This window comes from Carassius gibelio, chromosome A3, assembly GCF_023724105.1.
Source record: "Carassius gibelio isolate Cgi1373 ecotype wild population from Czech Republic chromosome A3, carGib1.2-hapl.c, whole genome shotgun sequence".
NCBI classification, from domain to species: Eukaryota; Metazoa; Chordata; class Actinopteri; order Cypriniformes; family Cyprinidae; genus Carassius; species Carassius gibelio.
In genome coordinates this window covers 5,252,501-5,274,655 of record NC_068373.1, presented here as the reverse complement: position 1 = coordinate 5,274,655, position 22,155 = coordinate 5,252,501, and the positions used below count along the sequence as shown (strand labels likewise).

General features: G+C 36.1%; 1 protein-coding gene across 2 annotated transcripts in view; it reads right to left on the bottom strand.

Annotated features, from left to right (window-relative positions):
- The window catches only part of LOC127944331 (protein kinase C alpha type-like), a 145,919-nt gene that overhangs the window by 84,839 nt on the left and 38,925 nt on the right, over nt 1-22,155 (bottom strand). For both annotated transcript variants that reach the window (XM_052540214.1, XM_052540217.1), the window contains exon 3: nt 6,560-6,642. In XM_052540214.1, coding sequence (XP_052396174.1) covers nt 6,560-6,642 — 83 coding nt within the window. The remainder of the gene's footprint in view (nt 1-6,559; nt 6,643-22,155) is intronic.

Genomic DNA, 22,155 nt, shown 5'->3' with positions numbered 1-22,155 from the left:
CCAGAGACAGACGCGTTTTTACAGCAGTGCGCATTATTACCAATCACACAAGATTCTGTTGAGCTTATTAAAGCATTGGCCAATCAGAGGTGTTCCGATGAGTCATCGCTGAAATGCCGGTGCTTCCTTCACTCGCTCACTGACGGAATACCTCTTTCTGGCAAATTCTCTCAATTCGTATTAAAAATATGTCATGGCATGACACCTATATTACTTAAGTAAACAGACAGGTTTTTATAATAAATTACATAATTAGGATACTTTGACCATCGCATAGTATAATTATTAAAAATTTATGAAAAGTGAGAATCCAGATATTTCATTATATAGTTCATGTTTCTGGGAATGGTTCTAATAAAAATGAAAAAAATAAAATAATAATAATAATAATAATAATAATGCTTATTAATAATTTGCCAATATGCTGTGGCTGCTGTGTGTCACATGACGACCCTCCTATGCCTAGACACAATTAATTATGATTTCCACAATATTTACACTTGCAGAAATATACATTTGTTTACATTTTGCAGAACAGATGTAAGAAGATCCGTCAATGTGCATTTGGTTCGTTATGTTCAGATGTTCAGTAACTTAGCGGTTATGTGAGGAGTTTTCACTCTTCTTTGTGTCAGAGGTTATTTATACATATATAATTTATTTTGTGATGCAAATCAGAATTTTCATCAGCTGTTATTCCAGTTTTTAGAGTTGTGATCCCTCAAAATATAAATCTAATATATTGATTTATTACCAGTGCTGGAAACCGTTTTGCTGCTTAATATTTTTTTGGAACCTGTGAGATTTTGTTTAGGATTATTTGATGAATAGAAAGAAAAAAAGAGCATCATTGATAGTAAATCAACATATTGGGATGATTTCTGAAGGATTATGTGACATTGAAGACTGGAGTAAAGACTGATGAATATAATATATATATATACTGTATACACACACACACACACACACACATACACACACACACACACACACACACACACACACACACATACATTACATACATTTTATCTATATATCTAAATAAAAATAGATTCAGTATATATGACCCAAAGTAACTAGTAACTAACTACTTGAGTAGATTTTTAGTCAAAAAGTCAAAGAAGGTGGTAGGGCAGAAGTCTAAAGTGACAGTTTCAGGGGTGGTCATGGCCATGTGAGCTCATAGAAGAAAATAAAAGGAAAGTTATTACGCCTACCAAGTTTCTACTTCAAATTCAACACAATGGAATAAAAAAAAACACAAAAAAAAAAAAAACACTCAGCAACCACCCACAACAACCTAGCATAGCCAGCAGGTTCTTGCACATGCAAACTCACTCACATTTTTATCCGAAAATGAAGGTGGCACAAAAAATTGAATACTGTAGCTTTAAATGAGAGTGGAGATGGTTTATCCGTATGGCTTGAGGGTTCAAGCATCAGCTAAAGAAAGATGAAGCGCGAGGGCAAGAGAGAAAAGGGATGTGAAATGAGCAGTGTTCAGATGAAAGCCCATGATGGCAGCGCTGGGTGATGCAGCTTTAGGGTCATGATGGAGCACATGCTCACACCAGGAGGAGAAGAGCTTATGAGATCAGCAGCTCTGACCCTCTGACTCACACGCAATCACAAACACACTGAGAGTCTCCAGCTTCTCCAAGATACTGAGAAAAAAAAAGACAAAATCCAGGACAAAGACATGGATTGCATTCACATGTCATCAAATACTGTTTAAGGATCAGGTGTTTCAAAAACTATAACGTTTAGTCATTTCCGTACACAAAGTAAACTTATGACCTCAGAATATTATTATGCAAATTTGGCTGCATTTTTTTATTTTTCTCTTTTTTGAAGTTTGACAGACCCTGGTCACTTTTGGCTGCCGTTGTTCACTGAAAAAAGTGAAACGATTGTCATTTATTTAACCTGCAAAAATGAATGAAAAAATAAATGAAAAGATGAACACCTTCGTTATAAATGATCTTTTTACTTTATGAATGTTTTTACCTTGTAAAAATAAATATTTTTGATTTATATTAAATGAAAATGTAAGGTTCTCACAAAACAATAAATATAACTTGAGGAAAAACTACTAAATTTGGCTGTAACCAATTTTTTTTTATTGATTTATTGATCACTGACTTATTTATTTATTTATATGGTAAAGAGAAACCTGTACAGCAAAATATCTACTGTATCTCCTTTAGTGTTGCGCAGGAAAATAATCTTGATAGCAATTTAGACCGATTAAAACCAATACCAGTATGTAAACCTCTCAGAAGCTTCTTTGTAATGTGGTTTAGAGGCTAATGTGAGACTAATCTAGAGAAGGGTTAAAAGAAAACACATAACTGGCTTTGTGTGGGTTTTTTCTGGATGTCTGAGTAAGCGGCACTCAGGGGACATGCAGGGGCCAACAGGTCATATCTAACCACTATTGGCCCACAGTGCTCATCTACGGCAAACCACAAGCAGCTGTCTTCACAGCAGAGATGAGAAGCACATACAGGTGCATCTCAATAAACTAGAACGTTGTGGAAAAGTTCATTTATTTCAGTAATTAAACTCAAATTGTTAAACTCATGTATTAAATAAACTCAATGCATACAGACTAAAATAGTTTAAGTCTTTGGTTCTTTTAATTGTGATGATTTTGGCTCACATTTAACAAAAACCCACCAATTTAAGATCTCTTGCATGCAGGGAAATGGCAGAGGTTTGTCTGAGAAAGCTGGGCTTTCCATAACACAAGTTTTGTGGAGAATGCTCTCACATTGTCATAGGCAGCACTGACAAGCTGCCCCTGGCCTTGTAACTTTTTGTTCAGTACATTCAGTTCCTGTGTGATGTCAACAAGAAAAGCAAAGTCCATGAGCCATTTGGAATAACTTTACATAAGAACAGCCATCCCATCCTTATCCATGAAGGCTTTCACTTCTGCACGCAACTCAAAAAACCTCTTCAAGACATTTCCTTTACTGAGTCAACGTACCTCTGTGAAGTAGAGCACATCCTCATATTCTGACTCTATTTCCTCCAAAAAGGAAGTAGAGGAAGTAGGAAGTAGAGATCTAGATCTGATATGGTTGATGCATTTGACAACAACAGACATCACATTGTCAAACCTCAGGCATTTGCTGCAAAGGGCCTGCTGATGGATAATGCAGTGCAGAGCAATGGCCTCCTCCAACTTCTCCTCTCCCAGTTTTCTTTGAACAAGTGCCACCAGTCTATTTTTCCTTCCTGTCATTGATGGCACTCCATCGGTTGTTATTCCAGCAAACCTCTTCCATGGCAAAGCGGCATCCTCAATAGCACCACAGAGCAGGTGGAATATCTCCTGAGCGGTGGTCTGACCATGCATTGGAATCACAGCGCGCAACTCCTCGACATATACTGTGAGCTGCGCAGTGTCAGTATTGTCCGTGCTCTCATCAAGAGCGACAGAGTATGCAAAAAATGTTTGGATTTCGCACAAAGTTGAACATATATCACATATGTCTTCTGACAGGTCAGAAATGCGCTCTGACACTGTGTTAGCTGAAAGGCTGATTTTGCTAAACTGATCTTTCTTTTTTGGACAGACTTTACTTGCAGCTAGTAACAAACACTTTTTAAATGAACTTTCCTTGAATGGCTTTCCGGCCTTAGCAATAATCTCACTCACCGTGCAGCTAGCTTCGACTACTGCATCATTCTCTTTTTTGCTTTCTTAAATAACTCTTGTTGAAAAGTATTCTTAAAATGCATTCCAAATTCTGAAATATTTGTAATATACAATTATTCACGGTATTTAGAAGTGCCCACGATAACAAAATTGTGCAGCGGATTTGAAACTTGTGTATGTTTGGGTCTGGTGAATGAATTAAATACACAAATGTTCCCTACTGTTCACGAAATGAAAGTTGAACTCAGGGTGTGTATAAACAGCTACATAATGTATTTCTATCTTACCAAATATGTAAATGTACAAATTACTTATTTCTCGAAAATGTTTGTATTACATAGATTTTTTTATTATTAAATATTTACCTCATTGGACGTGGGCTGCGATTTATCTTCTTAAGTATCCATTTCTCAACTGAGCACATACAGTTTGTTTCATCATTATTTTCACAACATATTTTATTATTTTAAACAGTAAATTAATACATGACTAATTTTAAGATCTGTTTTATCTGATAATTGATAAAAAAAAATAACAATATACATGCGCTGCTCATAGACAGATGATTTATGCTGCATATCTTTCACAAAACGAATAAACATTGATAAAAACACACATTAATGCAAACCTAACATAATTACATTACGTTAAATTGTACATTCACAGTTATAAATGTTATCAAATAAAGTTAATAAAACATGCTTTATCAGAAATCTCTCTGTGTCTCGTTTGACAGTCATAAACCTTGATCTTACATAACAGTTAGAACTAGTGTTGTCAAAAGACCCGGTACTTCGGTACCAAGTCGGTACAAAAAAAAAATAAAAATATGACGGTACCAGGTTTCCTTAAGTCCCGGTGGTACCGAGGACCCGGTCAACCCAGTTCTTGACGCATACAGCGCTATGATTTCCGTGAAGTAGAAAACGCGGACGGAATCTCAAAATCCAGCATGAAAATTAAACTTACATTTAATATGGACAGTCACGGAATTTGTCAAAGTTACCATAAATTAATCAAATCAAACCTCCATATGGACCAGTATCTGTAAATGTTAAGCCGCAAAAGCTGGTTGAAATATGAATTCAGCGCATCTCTGTGTGAATGAATGAATGGAAGAGACGTGCGGGTTTGTTTACTACATAGACTGAAGCGTGTGACGCTTGCAGTAATTTCAACATCTGCTATCTCAATGAGGACATAAACACATTAACAACATCACCAGAACTGTTCTGAGTCACTTCACAAGCATTTTACCATTTCGAGTAAAACCAGTGTCAAAATAAAAGTTCATTTTTACATAAAGGCATTGTGCTAGAAAAATTACTATTTTCAGTAGAATGTATGTGATACTGCTACTACTGTTGAGTAAATTAATAAAACTTCATTTTTTAAAGAAATAAATCACACAATATTTCTTGCATGTTTCAATTTCAATAGCAAATCAACTTTAGTTATCAAAAAAATTAAATGTTTAAATTTCATTAATTAAAAGACAAATTAAATTTGGGTGAAACTTGTTTACTGTTTTTCATAATTATATTACTTGTAGAAAAACTTTAAACATAATTGTAAATAAGTATAAAGAATGGCATTGGTTTTATTTTTAGTGATAAAAAGTATTTTTATTTTTCTTAGAATATTTTTGCTTTGGTACTGAATGTTTTGCTTTGCTAACAAAATTGGTACCGAGAACCGTGGATTTTCACTGGTATCGGTACCAAATACTGAAATTTTGGTACCGTGACATTAGTCAGAACAAAACCAGCTCTTCGAAAATGTAAAGTATTGCATATTTGACTGGTTTGTGTTTGAAAGAAGAAATCCCTGTGGACTGATTAACCACTGATGCTGACACTGATCGGCATAATCAACAGAAGGATAAAGCAATCTCTGCATTGTATCTTGATGAATTTCCACAGAGAAGTATGCAAAAATGTAGGGAGGATGTTTCCCCATGTTTTTGATATACCACTATCCACTTTAAAATTTGAAAATCATTAATTATATACATCCAGCCAAGTTTCGTATGTAAGTTTCCCTTACAGTAAATGCGAACATCGCAAGACCAGAAGTATGCACACACTTGCGTCGCTAAAGTTCACCCTCACTATCTTTTGCACCTAGCCCATTGTCAAGAAGAAAATGAGAAACAAGAGACCAAAAAATGCAGATAAACTGAAAAACTGTCAAAGAAACCTGGACTTCCATACCACCTCAAAAGTGCCACAAACTGATCACCTCCATGCCACGCCAAGTTAAGGCAGTAATTAAAGCAAAAGGAGCCCCTACCAAGTATTGAGTCCATGTACAGTAAATACTTTTTTTTTTTAATTGGTCTTACAAAGTATTCTAATTGGTTGAGAAAGTCAATTGGTGGGTTTTTGTTAAGTGTGAGCCAAAATCATCCCAATTAAAAGAACCAAAGACTTCAGTCTGTGTGCACTGAATTTATTCAATACACAAGTTTCAGTTTGAGTTAATTTACTGAAATAAATTAACTTTTCCACGACATTCTAATTTATTGAGATTCACCTGTACACAGATACACACACACACATCCCCACAGAGCAGGATAAGGATAGAAGAAAAGAGAAGACTGATTTTGCTTGGCATTACACTGAAGTCTTAGTAAACACATCAGTTTTAAACCAAGCACACCTTCACAAAACAATTTTAATGGATATGGATATTAACAAACACAGCCCTTTAACACAGAACATGCTGACTGCAGTATAAGCAAGTGTGTGTGTGTGTGTGTGTGTGTGTGTGTGTGTGTGTGTGTGTGTGTGTGTGTGTGTGTGTGTGTGTGTGAAAGAGAGAGTGAGAGAGAGAGAGAGAGAGAGAGAGAAAGAGAGAAAGAGAGAGAGAGAAGTAAAAGCATTTACTCACATCTGTGTCAGGGCCCTTGTCTGCTCCTGGACAGGAGAAAGTAACAAACTCATGGCACCTTTTGTGGACCACAAAACAGCACACTGTGGAAAGGAAGAAAGGGAAGATTTGACTAAAAACATAAACATCAAATCAAATATTAAACCAATATATACAGCAAAATGTAATTTATGATGTGCTATTGTCATGTCATGAAATTTATACTAGTAACAATTATTTACATTGCAAATTATGTGATTCTAGATACCAGTTGCATTATTTATTAATTCACCTTTATTAAAATATTATATTCATTAAAATAAACCAAAACATTCAAAAAATTCTGAATGAAGTTAACATTTCTTAATATATCTTAATCATGTTATTATTCAGTCAAACAATGAGTAACAAGAAAAGAAAAACAAAACAAAAATATTCAATTTAGCTGAAAAGAAAAAATCCTAGAAGACTGGATAATGCTGCTTTCTACCTTCTGAACCAACGTTCATGTCAGAAGCATGCTTACGATGCGTAAAAATTCTGACTATGTAGGCACTTCACTAGGGTTAGGAACAGTTATGTTGTCCACAGTCAAAAGATGGCATTAGTGGAATTGCATTGGCATGGTTAAAATCTTACTTATCGGACCATCATCAGTTCATAGAAGTGAATGAAGAGGTATCATATCGATCACAAGTACAGTAAGGGAAACCACAAGGCTCAGTACTAGGACCACTACTTTTCATTCTTTATATGTTACCCTTGGGAGATATCATCAGGAAACATGGTCTTAATACATACCAATTCATACCAATTCACAAAACTAACGGAATGCATAGATCGGCCCTAATCAGATGATCATCATGACTCCTCCCAAATATATATGGTCAAACATACAATAATTAATTATTTATATGGTTTTATGTCCCCGCAACCCTATAAGGTATTTAAAGAATGGATGGTTATATGTAATATCTAGTCTGATAGATAAATACATTTCTTTACAGTCAGCAGCCCTAACCTGCAATGCTGTGCATCAAAGAAAAGGAATCATGTGTCACAACTGAATTCAATACACTGTGATGCATCACATTAACATAAATAGCTCACAATTACTACAGCTCAAAAACACATTTTAATTCCTTATGATTGTCAATTTTTTTTTTTTTTCAGTAGCTGAAAGATAGAAAAGTATATGCAGGCATTCATAAAAAAAAATTGCATAGATCTTAAACATAAATGCAATATTGTAAGAAACAGAATAAATAAATGAGTGTTAGTGCCTGCCGTGATTAAAACTTGTTGAATGATATCTCTCATGAAATAAACAGCAAAGTGGAAATATAACTGTTGCAAGCGTAAAAGGCCTCACATGTTGCTGGAAGGTTCTGTTGTGCTGATCTGTTGTATTACACATGGCTGAGAGTGGAGATCTGTTTAAATGTCACCAGCATCAGCTACCTTATTGGCACAAATGTCTCCCATACACAGCACAGAGCTGAGAATGACCCAAATCCATCTAGTCCCTGCCAACAGCTCCATACAAACACCAACCTTTCTATTTATATAGAGATACAGTCATTTAGATTTATAGTGTCGAGTGTGGCATCTCATCTAGCTTCATCTACACATGACAGAATAAATAATGATGAGACACATATTAATGAATGAAGTGATCTGACAATATGAAAACATGCCCTATACTAACTATAATTATGAGAAATTGATGAGAAAAATGCATCGTGAATGACACAGTCAGATTTTGCACATGAAAACATGGAACACACACACACACACACACACATACTGTACAATACATGCAATGATCGCTTCCATTTCAAAGGCAATGGGATAACACTGGTTTGGCTGGCACCATGTTGAAAATTTTAGTGAGCTATTCTGTCAGATAACAGTTACAGTAGCTTTTGGCAACATCATAACACAAATGTAACCTCACAAGTGACTGAGTTGGAACACTCTACAAAAGCAGCAACTTTATAGATGAAGTTCAAAAGAGACTCACAACAGATTTCATTAGTGATGGGTCATTTATTGGTCAATTAGTGATGAGTCAGTCATGAATGATAAATTCATCTTTCACATGATAAATAAACAAAAGATTTGGGAGGTAAAGTAATCATTTATTTTGCTCAAATTATCTTTGGCTGCATTTCTAATAGGTAATATTATCAAGATTATGTAAGTGAATGTGTTCAGGGAATTTGGCTGTTGAAAATATTACAATTTAAAACTACTTTGCTTATTTTGATGAACGAGATCAAACAAGGGAGTCAGTAAAATGATCTGATCTTCCCATCACTAATTTCAATACAGTATGACTTTCATGTTGCTAAGCTGATGAGAAAATAGGATGATGAACAAAAATAAGTATTAAAGTATTAATAAATAAGTTCTGTGTTCAATTTAGGTGAAAAGAAAGAATCTTAGAAGACTTGATAATGTTGCTGTCTACCTTCTGAACCTATGTTCATGTCAGAAGCATGCCTATGATGCCTAAAAATGCTGGCTATGTAGAAACTTCACTAGGGATTGGAACAGATCTGTTGTCCACAGTCACACACACATGGTCAGAATTGTTTGGTACCCTTGGAAAATATGAACAAAGAAGGCTATGAAAACAAACCTGCATTAATAATCCTTTTTATCTTTTATAAAAAATAAAAAATAAATCACAAATATCTAACCTTTCATTAGGGCTGTGCAATTAATTGAAAAACTGTTTTGATTACGATTTTTGCCTCCAACGATTATGAAGATACAATAATCGAGATACAATTATTATTGCGCCCTATTCCACAACCTTTTACAGCGCTGCACTTTCGTTGCACCATAAAAAAGCCTATCGAAGTATATTTATTCATGTTTTTAAAAGCGTTACAGAGACCTCAAAGATGGAACAGAACACGTACATGTAAATTCATCTTTTTAGCTCAAGGTGTGCGTCTAAATGGTCAAATACACGCAAAAATTTGTCAAAATGTGGTGCTTAGTGATTATTCAAGTATACCTTCGTCAGTCATGTAATAAATTAACGTAAAGTGACTTGCTTGAGACTGCTTGATACTTGCATACAATAAACAATAAAGCAAACTGAAGTTTGTTTCATTTGTATCTTTTTATTCTACTGTATTTATCCTTTGCTTTTTTATTACAGACAGTTCCATTATTTGTCATATTTTTGGGGACTTTTTGTTTGTTTGTTTGAAATTCTGCTGGTCTCTACAATGTAGAGATACATATTTGATAAGTGTCACTATCTTTAACCTGAATCTTCCTGATTTATCTAGATTCCTTAGCACATCTAAAATCTGAGAACAACTTGATGATGTAACAGAAACTATGGACTCTCTCTTTTCTAGCATTTTAGATACAGATGCTCCTTTACGCTTAAGGAAGATTAAGGAAAACTGACGGTCTGACACCATGGTATAATGAGCACACTCGCACCCAAAAGAAAGCAACCAAAAATGGAGTGCAGCTGGAGGAAAACAAAACTAGAGGTATTTCGTATTGCTTGGCGGGAAAGTGCACTATCCTACAGAAAAGCAAGTAAAACTGATAGATCTGATTACTTCTCTTTTAGAAGAAAACAAACATGACCCCAGGTATTTATTCAATACAGTAGTTAAATTACCGAAAAAGATAAAAAAGATAAAATTGTAACCATTCAGCTGTCAGCTACAGTATCACATCAGACTATAGACCCCCTGAGGAACAGTTTCACTCATTCTCTACTATAGGAGAGGAAGAATTGTATAAACTTGTTAAATCATCAAAACCAACAACATGTATGTTAGACCCCATTCCATCTAAGCTCCTAAAAGAGGTGCATCTAGAGTCATAGATCCTCTTCTGACGATTATTAATTCATCACTGTCATTAGGATATGACAGAGGTCAAAACAGAGGTGTTAATTATAGGACATAAAAACTCTGCATGTAATAACCTAGAACTCTGTCCAAGACTTGATGGCTGCTCTGTCAGTTCTTCTTCATCAATTAGGAACCTAGGTGTGCTATTTGATAGCAATCTTTCCATTGAAAGCCACATTTCTAGCATTTGTAAAACTTAATTTTTCCATTTCTGAAAAAATATATACCGTATTTTTCGGACTATAAGTCGCACCTGAGTATAAGTCGCATAAGTCCAAAAATAGGTCATGATGAGGAAAAAAACATATATAAGTAGCACTTATTTAGAACCAAGAACCAAGAGAAAACATTACCGTCTACAGCCGCGAGAGGGTGCTCTATGCTCCTCAGTGTAGGCTACAGGAGCAGTGAGCAGCATAGACTGCCCTCTCGCAGCTGGAGACGGTAATGTTTTCTATTGGTTAATTTCTCTCGGTTCATGTCAAATTAATTTTTATAAATAAGTCGCACCTGACTATAAGTCGCAGGACTAGCCAAACTATGAAAAAAAGTGTGACTTATAGTCTGGAAAATATGGTATATATAAATTAAGACCTATTAATTAATTGAAACACTATTTGCCTACTTAATGCTGTTCAGTTGCTTTGTCACAATCTTTATTGTTAAAAGCACTATATAAATAAAGGTGACTTTGACTTGACATAATATAATATTTTCCAACAGGCCACTTCTCCAAAAACATGCTGGAAACAATCAGCAGGTCTTGGTATCATTCAAATAACATCTCGAGGAAGCAGGAGACCAGTGAGTTTGTTATGAAGACCACATGGGGAATTCATCAGTCCTGCATCCCAGATATCACGGTTACAGAAATGTGTATCTCAGCGGATATGAGCAGGTGTGAACCAGTCCTCTTCACAGCACGCATGCAGCTGCATTTGTGTCACTAAGGGATGGAGATGTCAGAGAGCTGCATTGCAATCATCTTCCTCTTATAGAACACACAAGGACAAACTGTATCTGTGGGGGTGTACAGTATGAAGAGAAATGAAGCTGTGTAAGCTCAGAAGCTGAAGCTACTTGAGTATAATTCAGATGTTTTATCTATCACTTTCTGTAAATTCTAGAGCCAGTGTGTAGAGCTGCATGGTTAATCGCTCAAAGATGGCATTCTTTGATCTCATTTCTAAATATTCATCTGTGTCTGTTAAATCTTTGTTAAAGTCACAGCAGAACATTCAAAACTGTGTTGCGCTGCCGCTGACACAACAGTTATCATGTTTAGGTATGAAACAGCTTCACAGTCTTTTTAATCACGCAACATTACTTCTGTCTTACAATCATATTATCACAGAAGTACTGATATAAAAGTTTATAGTTATAAAGATATAAATATTGATGTCTATGGTAGCAATCAAAATAGAGCAAATCACCCTGTGACAGTAATTGCTGCATTATTTTGGTTATGAGGTGGTTAGTATCTTGGGAACAGTCCAGTTATTAAGTACATCATCTGTTCACTGAGCACATCAGCGATCTTCAGTCTTTAACTGAAGGGGCCATGAGTGAGACCCATCCGTGGCCCCTCACTTGGCGCAGAGGACACAGAAGAGCATACGCAGCATATAGTGTGATATGGAGAGACACAGAAGACACCGTTGACAAAGGAATTATTAAATAAAGTCGTTATTTTTGTTATTTTTGTTCTTCGCTTACAAAAAGTGTTGCCGTTTCTTCATATAACCCAGATTGCATGTCTGATGGCAGATGTAGTATACTGACAACAACTTTCATACCTTTTATTGACCTTGAAACTGTTATTTACTTGGCAGTCTATGGGACAGTCTCAAGCCTCCAGGTTTTCATGCAATCTTAAATTGTGTTCTCAAGACGAATGGAGCTTTTATGAGGCGTTTCTCAATGTCAAGGATACTTCCTTGGTAGGACTGATCCTTCCAAGTCACTTCCTTCAGAGGCTAAGTGAGACTCCTCTTTAGTATACAGAGAACACATAAATGGAACAGGCTAGCAAGTGCACGTATTGCGTCATTACTTCAGTGAAAAGGTCAGTTTGAATAACGCTGTGAATGGTATCATTAAATTACTTTGGACAACTTAACTAGTTATTTATAAAAGAAATGCCGATGACGCAACCAATTGTTAAATGACACGTCCGGTTCAGTTAACCATTTGTATTTGTATAATTTACAATATCAATACGGTAGTAATTTGTACTGGCATTTAAACGTCAAACTTTACTTATATGTACTACAGTTATAACAAATGTTTGGTAACGTAAATAAAAACCGTTCGACATTTTTTAACTAACGTTAGATAGCAAAGCTGCACGCATAGGATTGTGGGTGATTTGAGAGCGCGAAGAGCACGAAGGATACACATATGCATCCTTTCCTGTGTATGGTATATTCTTCGAACGAAGGACTCAGTCCTTGGTACGACGGATGTCGATGACGTAGCATCCTCGAAATACTGGCTTCCGAGGATCCTTCCTTGACATTGAGAAACACCTATGGGTTTGGAACGACATGGGAGCAAGTGATTAATGACAAAATGTTTAGGGGTGGAGTATCTCCCTGTTTAAGGGTGTAGTATTTCTTTAAGTGCTCATGTAAAATTTATGTCGGATTCACAACAGCTGAAGTGTCAGCAACACTGAATGTGCCGCAATGGATGAAGTAGCATGAAGGTCCTAACACTTGGACCCAGCCCAGCTGCCAGCTGCACAGATTTGCTCATTGGGAATAACCCTTAAACAAGACACCAGGTGAAGCCATGACACACAAAATGAGCCTGGGCAGAGTTAGATGGCACATTGTCTGAGCTATGAATGCCTCGGCAATCTTGTGTGTAAGCCTTTGACTAAATAAAAGCCTAACCTTTCAGCAAATCATCAAAGTAAATGCTGGAGACGTCTGGAGCCCTTACTTCTGTTGATATATAATAGTGGAGGACAAATGATCTGCACTTTGCCTTTTAAATAGTTGCAAGAACATCATTAGCTTTCTGAAACAGGTCTCCTTTGGACCATTTTCTAAATGTCTGGTTTTAGTGTAATATTATTCCACCTACACGTAAGACAAGATCTCTGTATGCCAGAGATGCCAGGTCTTTGTCTCTATTAGACTGTATGTCTCGGCCAACCAAAGGTGGCTGCGCCAACAAGGATAATCATTATCAGCTTTGAAATCAACACTGCTGTGGGGATGAGGTGAACTAGATGAGACGTACTGTACAGCTAAGAGCAAGAGAGTGAACCTAAGAGTGAAATTTGGAAGATAATTAAAAACAACAGATTTCAATTCACATTAGCTTCCAATGTGAATAAACCAACAACAATTCACTACTTCAGCAAGGCACTTCTCTTATTCCATGAGGTTTGACATATAAGCATTCATGTCATGACTAATAGCAAGCACACATTTAAGTAGGCATGCACTTTCTGCACTAGATTTCTGCACTTTCTCAGTATAAAAACAGATGGTAGATGTTGGTAACACTTTATTTTACAGTCCTGTTCCGCATCATATTGATTATAATAACTGGGTAATAACTAGGTACTTACCCTGAACCTACCCCAAACCTAACCATAACCCATGTGGTTACCTAAAACATACAATGGAAGTACACATACTTTAAGTACACGTACTGTAAATGCAACCTAGAAGTCTGTATATTTTTGCAGACATGTGCCAGTCAAACGATGCAAATCCTTCCTTTAGATTGCATTGCTGAAGGAAGGGCCACACTTGCAGCATGCTTTTGTGAGCTGAAGTGCTCGTGCAAATCAGTTAGTAAATTTAAAAGGAGATTATATTTCAATATATATATATATATATATATATATATATATATATATATATATATATATATATATGTATCACCATAAGTGATGCAGTATATAAACACTGTGTTAGAGTGGCAGCAAAGCTCCGAGCAGGATGTAGCTTTTATGGAGGTTACTTTTAGGTGGAAGATCAATTTCAGCATTATGTTGGTAATAACCTCGCCACTCTGAGAAGACTCCCATTGAGATTTTTTTTCAAGATTCCAGTCAAATCCTGCTGTGATGATAGACAGTATATATTCTTAAACCAAGCTTGTTGTGTAAACATTGAATGGAAGAGTTTTAAGAGTTGATTTAACACCAACTAAACCAGCATTAAGCATAAACAAGCCAATAACTGGAATGGAAATCCAGGATAGATTAAGCATAGCTAGAGAGGCTGCCAGTTGGCAGATGGCGCTTCATCAGGTGTCTTCTAATTAATCAGTGCAAGCTTTGCTTTCTCCGCTCAACCAGGTAAAATAAAAACTTACACAAAGCGGCTTACAAAACAATGCAACAATATCTATTACTTCCTCAATTCAGTCTATCAGAATCTTTAAAGCTTGGATGAGCCATTGTTAATCTCGCTCACTCTAAAACAGTTTAATTTTAATGGGATTACATACATACAGATTATTAATGTCACATCTGTTACTAATAATGACAATATAAACCTGAGTATAACGGTGAGGAAGACCAACATTGAGACACTTAAGCGAAAGAAAGGCAACGGTTTATTTTAAGGATCAATTCCCACTACTTGATAAGTGCCTAACCTGATTTTACCAAGTGAGACATGTTCCTGGGACAACATCGTTGTTGACCCTGGAACAACATTGTGATTAACCAATCAGATTTGAAGAACCAGTTTATAGATTTTGTGAAGTTTATGCTTAAAATCAGTGTTTGGTGCTTGTACATCAGTGTCATTCATCTATCATTTCCTCTGATTTTAGGGATTACTCATGGTTAAGGTTAGGTTTAGGTGTAGGGATATGGTTAAGAATATATTTTTGGAGTAAAATGTTGTTCCAGGGTCAACAAAATATGTTGACCTAGGAACACATCGGACTTGGCAAAATCAGGACGTGCTTGATAAGTACACTACACTAAACTGAACACACACACACAAACATAGGCTATAAATTACTGCCTTCTCTCATACAACACACATGCACCAATCTCACAGGTTGTCTGACAACAACAACATGCACATAAGTCCTACTCCATTTCTGTGTGTCAAATTCTCCTCAAACTTTCATGGGGCTGAAGAACAATCCTGTTATAGTCTGGCAGTGAGAAACTGACACGCTCTGTTGTTTACACATCCTGCAGTTACTCTATCCCAGTGTAACTACACCGTCATGGCAACAGACTGACAGGTTACCAGTGTGCATATAATGTGAGTGGACTCTTTACCGCTGGGCTGCCGATCTCCTTTGTTCTGGACGGACTGATTATTTAGCATGAGATGCAATGATACGCCACGCCTGAGCTCAAATAAGCAGTGAAAGCTATCAGACAGATAGTCTTATACAGATGATACACACACACTTATACAGTACACACCCAAGGCCTGATATAATCTGAACATCTTTATATATAAACTGAGGTTTTATTTGACTTAAGCTGGCCTAAAGGGTCTGATCAGTTGACATTAACTCAAACCACCTAGGAGACCAGTTAAGAACAGCAGTCCAGTTCGAGCTGTTTTAGGTGTGTGTTTTAGTTTAGTTTTTTTCTCAGCAAAGTAGGCCAAACTAAACAAACAGAAGTGTGACATTTAAGAACATACTTTACACTAGTACGTGAACATAACACTTCTAGCTAAGCTCAATTTCATGCAATGTTGTTTCTAAGAATGTCAGACCTTAATTCATATTGTCATAACGCAATTACGCAACACATTTTCTAGTGTTACTACAAGGGGTGCTTTAGCGTTGTGTAAAGCATTAGTGAACAGTTAGCTGCTGTATTTTCATTGCAGTATAATAGTTTTGCTGATGAAGACACTTAAAGCTAGTGTCAAACTGGTCAGCATTATTAACTACTGTACATGATATAATAATAATCAGATAAAATATAATAATAATCACATCCAGAGTAAAAGACATTTGAAAATAATATCACTGCTGGTTTGTTATCTCTACAATAACACGAGAAAGCATGTTAAAAATATATAAAAAAAGTACACCTGCAATGCATTTGGCCATGCCTTCAGAGATATATTTGTATAACTGCATAAAGTAGTACATTTCTGGCCCAAAACTCAAAGCTGATTCAAAAAGTGTTGTACTTTGGTGTGTTGCTATATATGCTGACAACTCAATAGTCCGAGTACAAGCAAACACACCACAAAATACTGGGTAAAAGTGTTTGTTTTCAATGCAGATGCCCTTGTGAAAAATAACTGTTTTAAATTATTCTGAATGTGCACTTGCAGCGTATCTCAGATTTTAAAAGTATATAAAAAAAACTGTACTTACAGATAATATACTGTTATATTAATTGAAGTCAACTTTTAAGTCCTGTTAAAGACAAAACACTTCATGACACTATTTCCTGTAGTAAGTACTCAGGAAGCAGACAGACTGGCTAAACCGACCGTCTGCTAGCCACCTCACACCACAGAAATCAGTTACTTCTTATCACACAGTGACTCTTTCACGTACGATATTACACTCTAGAGACTGTGTCTGTTCCTTGAACTAGAAAATACAATACAAATTTAAGAGTAACAATTTAATTGATGATCAACAAATAAAAAACAGATGTAATATGGATAAACAAATGATAAAGCTTGGCTTATTGAATAGCAGGTCCCTTTCTGTGAAAACCCTTTTTTAAATGATATCATTACTGAACATAACCTAGAGGTGCTCTGTTTGACAGAAACCTGGCTAAAACAAGAGGATTACATTATTTTAAATGAGTTTACCCCGCAAGATTACTTTTATAAACATGAGCCACCGCCAAAAGGTAAAGTGGCTTCAGGTATAACTCGTTTGAAGTAATGGCACATCATATAACATCATCCAGAGAAACACGTGTTAATGATAAATCTCCTGTTAAGTTTGTACTGGCTACAGTATATAGGCCACCAGGGCACCATACAGACTTTATTAAAGAGTTTGCTGATTTTATATCCAAATTAGTGCTGGCTGCGAATAAAGTTTTAATTGTTGATGATTTTAATATCCATGTCGATAATGAAAAAGATGCATTAGGATCAGCATTTATAGACAATTTTTAACTCTATTGGGGTTAGGCAACACATCTCAGGTCCTACTCATTGTTGAAATCATATTCTAGATTTAATACTGTCACATGGAATTGATGCTGATGGTGTTAAAATTATGCAGCTAATCATTGATCACAGTTCATTATCTAGTAAACTTCATATAGCTAAGACTGTAAATTTTACTCCTTGTTACAAGTATGGTAGAACCATCACTTCTACCACAAAAGACTGCTTTGTAGGTAATATTCCTGATTTATCTCAATTCCTTAGCATATCCAAAACCTCAGAACAACTTGATGACTCGATGAAGTTGCTCCTTTACGCTTAAGAAAGATTAAGGAAACCAGTATGACACCATGGTATAATGAGCATAATCGCACTCTAAAAAGAGCAGCCCAGATGGAGCGCAGCTGGAAGAAAACAAAACTAGAGGCATTTCGTATTGCTTGGCAAGAAAGTAACCTATCCTACAGAGAAGTGTTAAAAACTGCTACATTTGATTATTTTTCAAACAAACCCCTGGTATTTATTCAATACAGTGGCTAAATTAAAAAAAAAAAAAAAAAAAACATTAACAGGTGCTGACATTTCCCAACAGCACAGCAGTAATTACTTTATTTCCAAGATCAATGCTATTAGGGGTAAAATTGCAACCATTCAGCCGTCACCTACAGTATCACATCAGACAGTGCACTATAGACCCCCTGAGGAACAGTTCCACTCATTCTCTACTATAGGAGAGAAAGAAATGTATAAACTTGTTAAATCATCTAAACCAACAGCATGTATGTTAGACCCTATACCATCTAAGCTCCTAAAAGAGGTTAGAAGTTATAGATGCTCTTCTGACTATTATTCATTTGTCATTGTCATTAGGATATGTCTGACTGGCTGTTATTAAGCCTGTCATCAAAAAAACACAACTAGACCCCAAAGAACTAGTTAATTATATTAACTTCTTTTTCTGTCTAAAATGCTAGAAAATGTAGTGTCTTCACAAATATATTCCTTCTTAGAGAAAAATGGAATCTGTGAGGATTTTTAGTCAGGATTTAGACCGTAGCATAGTACTAAGACTGCTCTCCTAAGAGTTACAAACGACCTGGTCTTATTATCTGATCGTTGTTGTAACGCTCCATATTAATGTCATTGGATATTAGTGCTGCGTTCGACACTATTGACCACGACATTTAATTGAATAGACTAGAAAACTTCTCTGGCATGAATAGAAGTGCATTAGCACGATTCCAACCGTACTTATCTGACCACCATAAATTTAGTGCAATTCACCTAGGTGTGCTATGATTGCAATCTTTCATTTGAAAACCACATTTCTAGCATTTGTAAAATAGCATTTTTTCATCTAAAAAATATATCTAAATTCAGTCCCTCCAGAAAAACGCAGATTTTTTTTTGTGATTGTTGCGGGCAAAAATCCTTGATTTTGCGGCACGTTTTCTTTAAAAATGCGATGGAATATGCGTGATATTTTTGCAATTTTATGCAATGAAATTGCGCGAACATGCAAAAACTGTGGTTTGATAAAAAAAAGAGAAAAAAAGGTTATTCCCCCAACACTTTTTTTCTCACTAGGCTACTACCTTAATGTAAAGAGTAATTTCTTATTACTTCCTATGATAAGCAAGCATACTAAATCACAGAATATTTAAGTTGCAATCTCTTACTGCAACGTAAATTATACATTATTTACATACTACTAATGTAATTACAACTGTAGGTTTTTGGTACTGTTCTGTAACAAAAAAGTGCAATCTTACAGCTGTAAAATTGCATCAACTTCTGAATGAAACTACAACAGTGTTAGTAGCCTAGTGAGAAGGGGGTGTTGGGGGAATCACCTTTTTTTCTCTATTTCATCAAACCGCAGTTTTCGCAAGTTCTCGCAAAATAATTTGGCTCCACTCATGTAACATTGTGAAACTGCTTGGCGCATTCTTTTGCGCTTATTTTTGTTGGCAAATAAGAATGATTTGCGCGCTTCTGGTTTCACCGCAGGGTTTGCAGATGATGTTCACGTTACGTAATTACGTCAATCAATCAATCAATCACCTTTATTTATATAGTGCTTTAAACAAAATACATTGCGCCAAAGCACTGAACAACATTCATTTGGAAAACAGTGTCTCAATAATGCAAAATGATAGTTAAAGGCAGTTCATCATTGAATTCATTGATGTCATCTCTGTTCAGTTGAAATAGTGTCTGTTTTAATTTGCAATCAAGTCAACGATATCGCTGTAGATGAAGTGACCCCAACTACGACCCCAGCCCTAAGGTTCCCATGGCAATAGGGGAAAATGGCGCTTTACTTGTGTGAAGTAAACGCAACATTTTTCAACTTTCTGCTAATATATATGTGAGTTTTTTGCAACAAAAATACAGGGATTATGAAATCATGCTAGCCCCGCATATTTTGCTTTCTGAAATCGGCAATTTATGCTGCAAAAGAGCGGCGTATTTGAAAAAATGTGACCCCGCATAAATATGCGGCCTTTGGCTGATTATGCATTAAATCAGACGATCGCATAATCACGTTTTTCTGGAGGGACTGTAAATTATGACCTATGCTCTCAATGTCATTGGCGAAATGTTAATTCATGCGTTCATGACCTCAAGGTTAGATTATTTTAATGCTTTATTAAGAGGTTGTTCTGCATGCTTAATAAACATACTCCAGCTAGTCCAAAATGATCAAGATCCTTTTCTAATTGGCACTCAAACTCTGGAATAACCTACCTAACAATGTTCGGTAGACACATTCTGTCAGTTTAAATCTAGATTTAACTATATTAAACACACTAACACATTTATAATGTTCATATACATTAAAGGACTTTCAGGCTGTATTAATTAGGAAAACCGGAACCAGGAACACTCCCCATAACACACAATGTACTTGCTACATTGCTAGAAGGATGGCATCTACGCTAATATTTGTCTGTTTTTCTCTTATTCCGACGTCACCGTAGGCACCAGATCCAGTCTGTGTCCAGATCAGAGGGTCACTGCAGTCACCCGGATCCAGTAAGTATCCAGCCCAGATGGTGGATCAGCACCTAGAGAGGACCTCTACAGCCCTGAATGTCAGTGGAGACCAGGACAACCAGAGACCGATCCAGACAAGATGGCCACTGGTACAAGACCACAGGAAACAGATGATTCTTCTGCACAATCTGACTTTGCTGCAGCCTGGCTGCTTTGGACTTGCCAGAGGAGAATTGCACACGATTTTATCTCCATTCTGTCACTGATGGAGTTTTGGTTCCTTGCTGCTGTCACCTCTGGCTTGCTTAGTTGTGGACACTTAATTTCCAGCAATTTTGTCGACTTGATTGCACAGATATTTTTTAAACTGAACTGAGCTGGATGATGACATCATTAAATTCAATGAAGAACTGCCTTTTTGCATTATTGATACACTATTTTTCCATTTAATGCTGTTCACTTGCTTTGTTACAATCTGTATTGTTAAAAGCACATTATAGATAAAGGTGTCTTGACTTGACTTTTAAAAAGTATTCTAGTATAGATCACTTTCACAAGGGTTCTAATGCGACGAAGCGCTGGGATATTGCTTACTGACTTAACTGAGCTGAAATATGACACATTTGTCTTCTATTGAGCTGCTAGTTGAATTGAGTTAGTTTCATAGTGATAAATGGTGCAAGATTGACACTGTTACTGAAATTGAATTAACATTGAACCAAATTGAGCTGAATAATAACAATATTGTCTTCTACAGAGCTGCTTTATGACTGACTGAATTTGTTTTCATAACATGCATTTTTAAACATTAACACTGTTTCCCCCGTCCCCTTCTTTTAATGTAAAGCAGCATTAAAAAATATGTATTTTATAAAGTTCTGTACAAATAAATGTGACTTTGTACCATCTTGAATTCTTTTCAGCCTATTTTTCTGCATTCTGTGATTGCATAAATTTTAAACAGCACAATTTTGCTGACTGTAAAAAATTGTGTATATATATATATATATATATATATATATATATATATATATATATATATATATATATATATATATATATATATATAAAAGTTGGTAGTGCTTATGCCGATGAAAAAACCTCTCTAGGTAGGTAGTATAGCTCAATACAGTAGGTTTTACTAGGTTAGTACATCAATCATTTCAGAAACTCTAAAAACTGTATTACAGCAACAAGGCACGAACCGGAAACATGACAGGCCTGTGAAGGGTGGCAAATAAACCCGGCAGGAACAATGCACTAAAGCCCACAGAAGTGTGCAGCTCACCAGGAAATGATGCATGTGATGTCAGCAAAGACACTTTTGCCTTGTCTCTGTGGAGCCTCAGGATCTGTTCATTTACTCACAGCTCTTGCTGGCCTTTCTGTTTGTGTGTATGTGTGTGTGTGTGTGCATGAGCTTGTGAGTGAGTGTTCCGCCGCATGTGTGGGTGAATTTTGCTACTGACTTTCTCAAGGCAACCCAGTGGTACCCTGCTGTCACCAAGGAAACTGAGAATATCATTCAGATCTCTGTGTATCTGCCTCCAGCATGTTGGTATCCATGAGACATGTCTTTCCGAATCATAGTTTAGAGTGGTTTTTAAGTTTTAAACAGTGTGGAAGATAT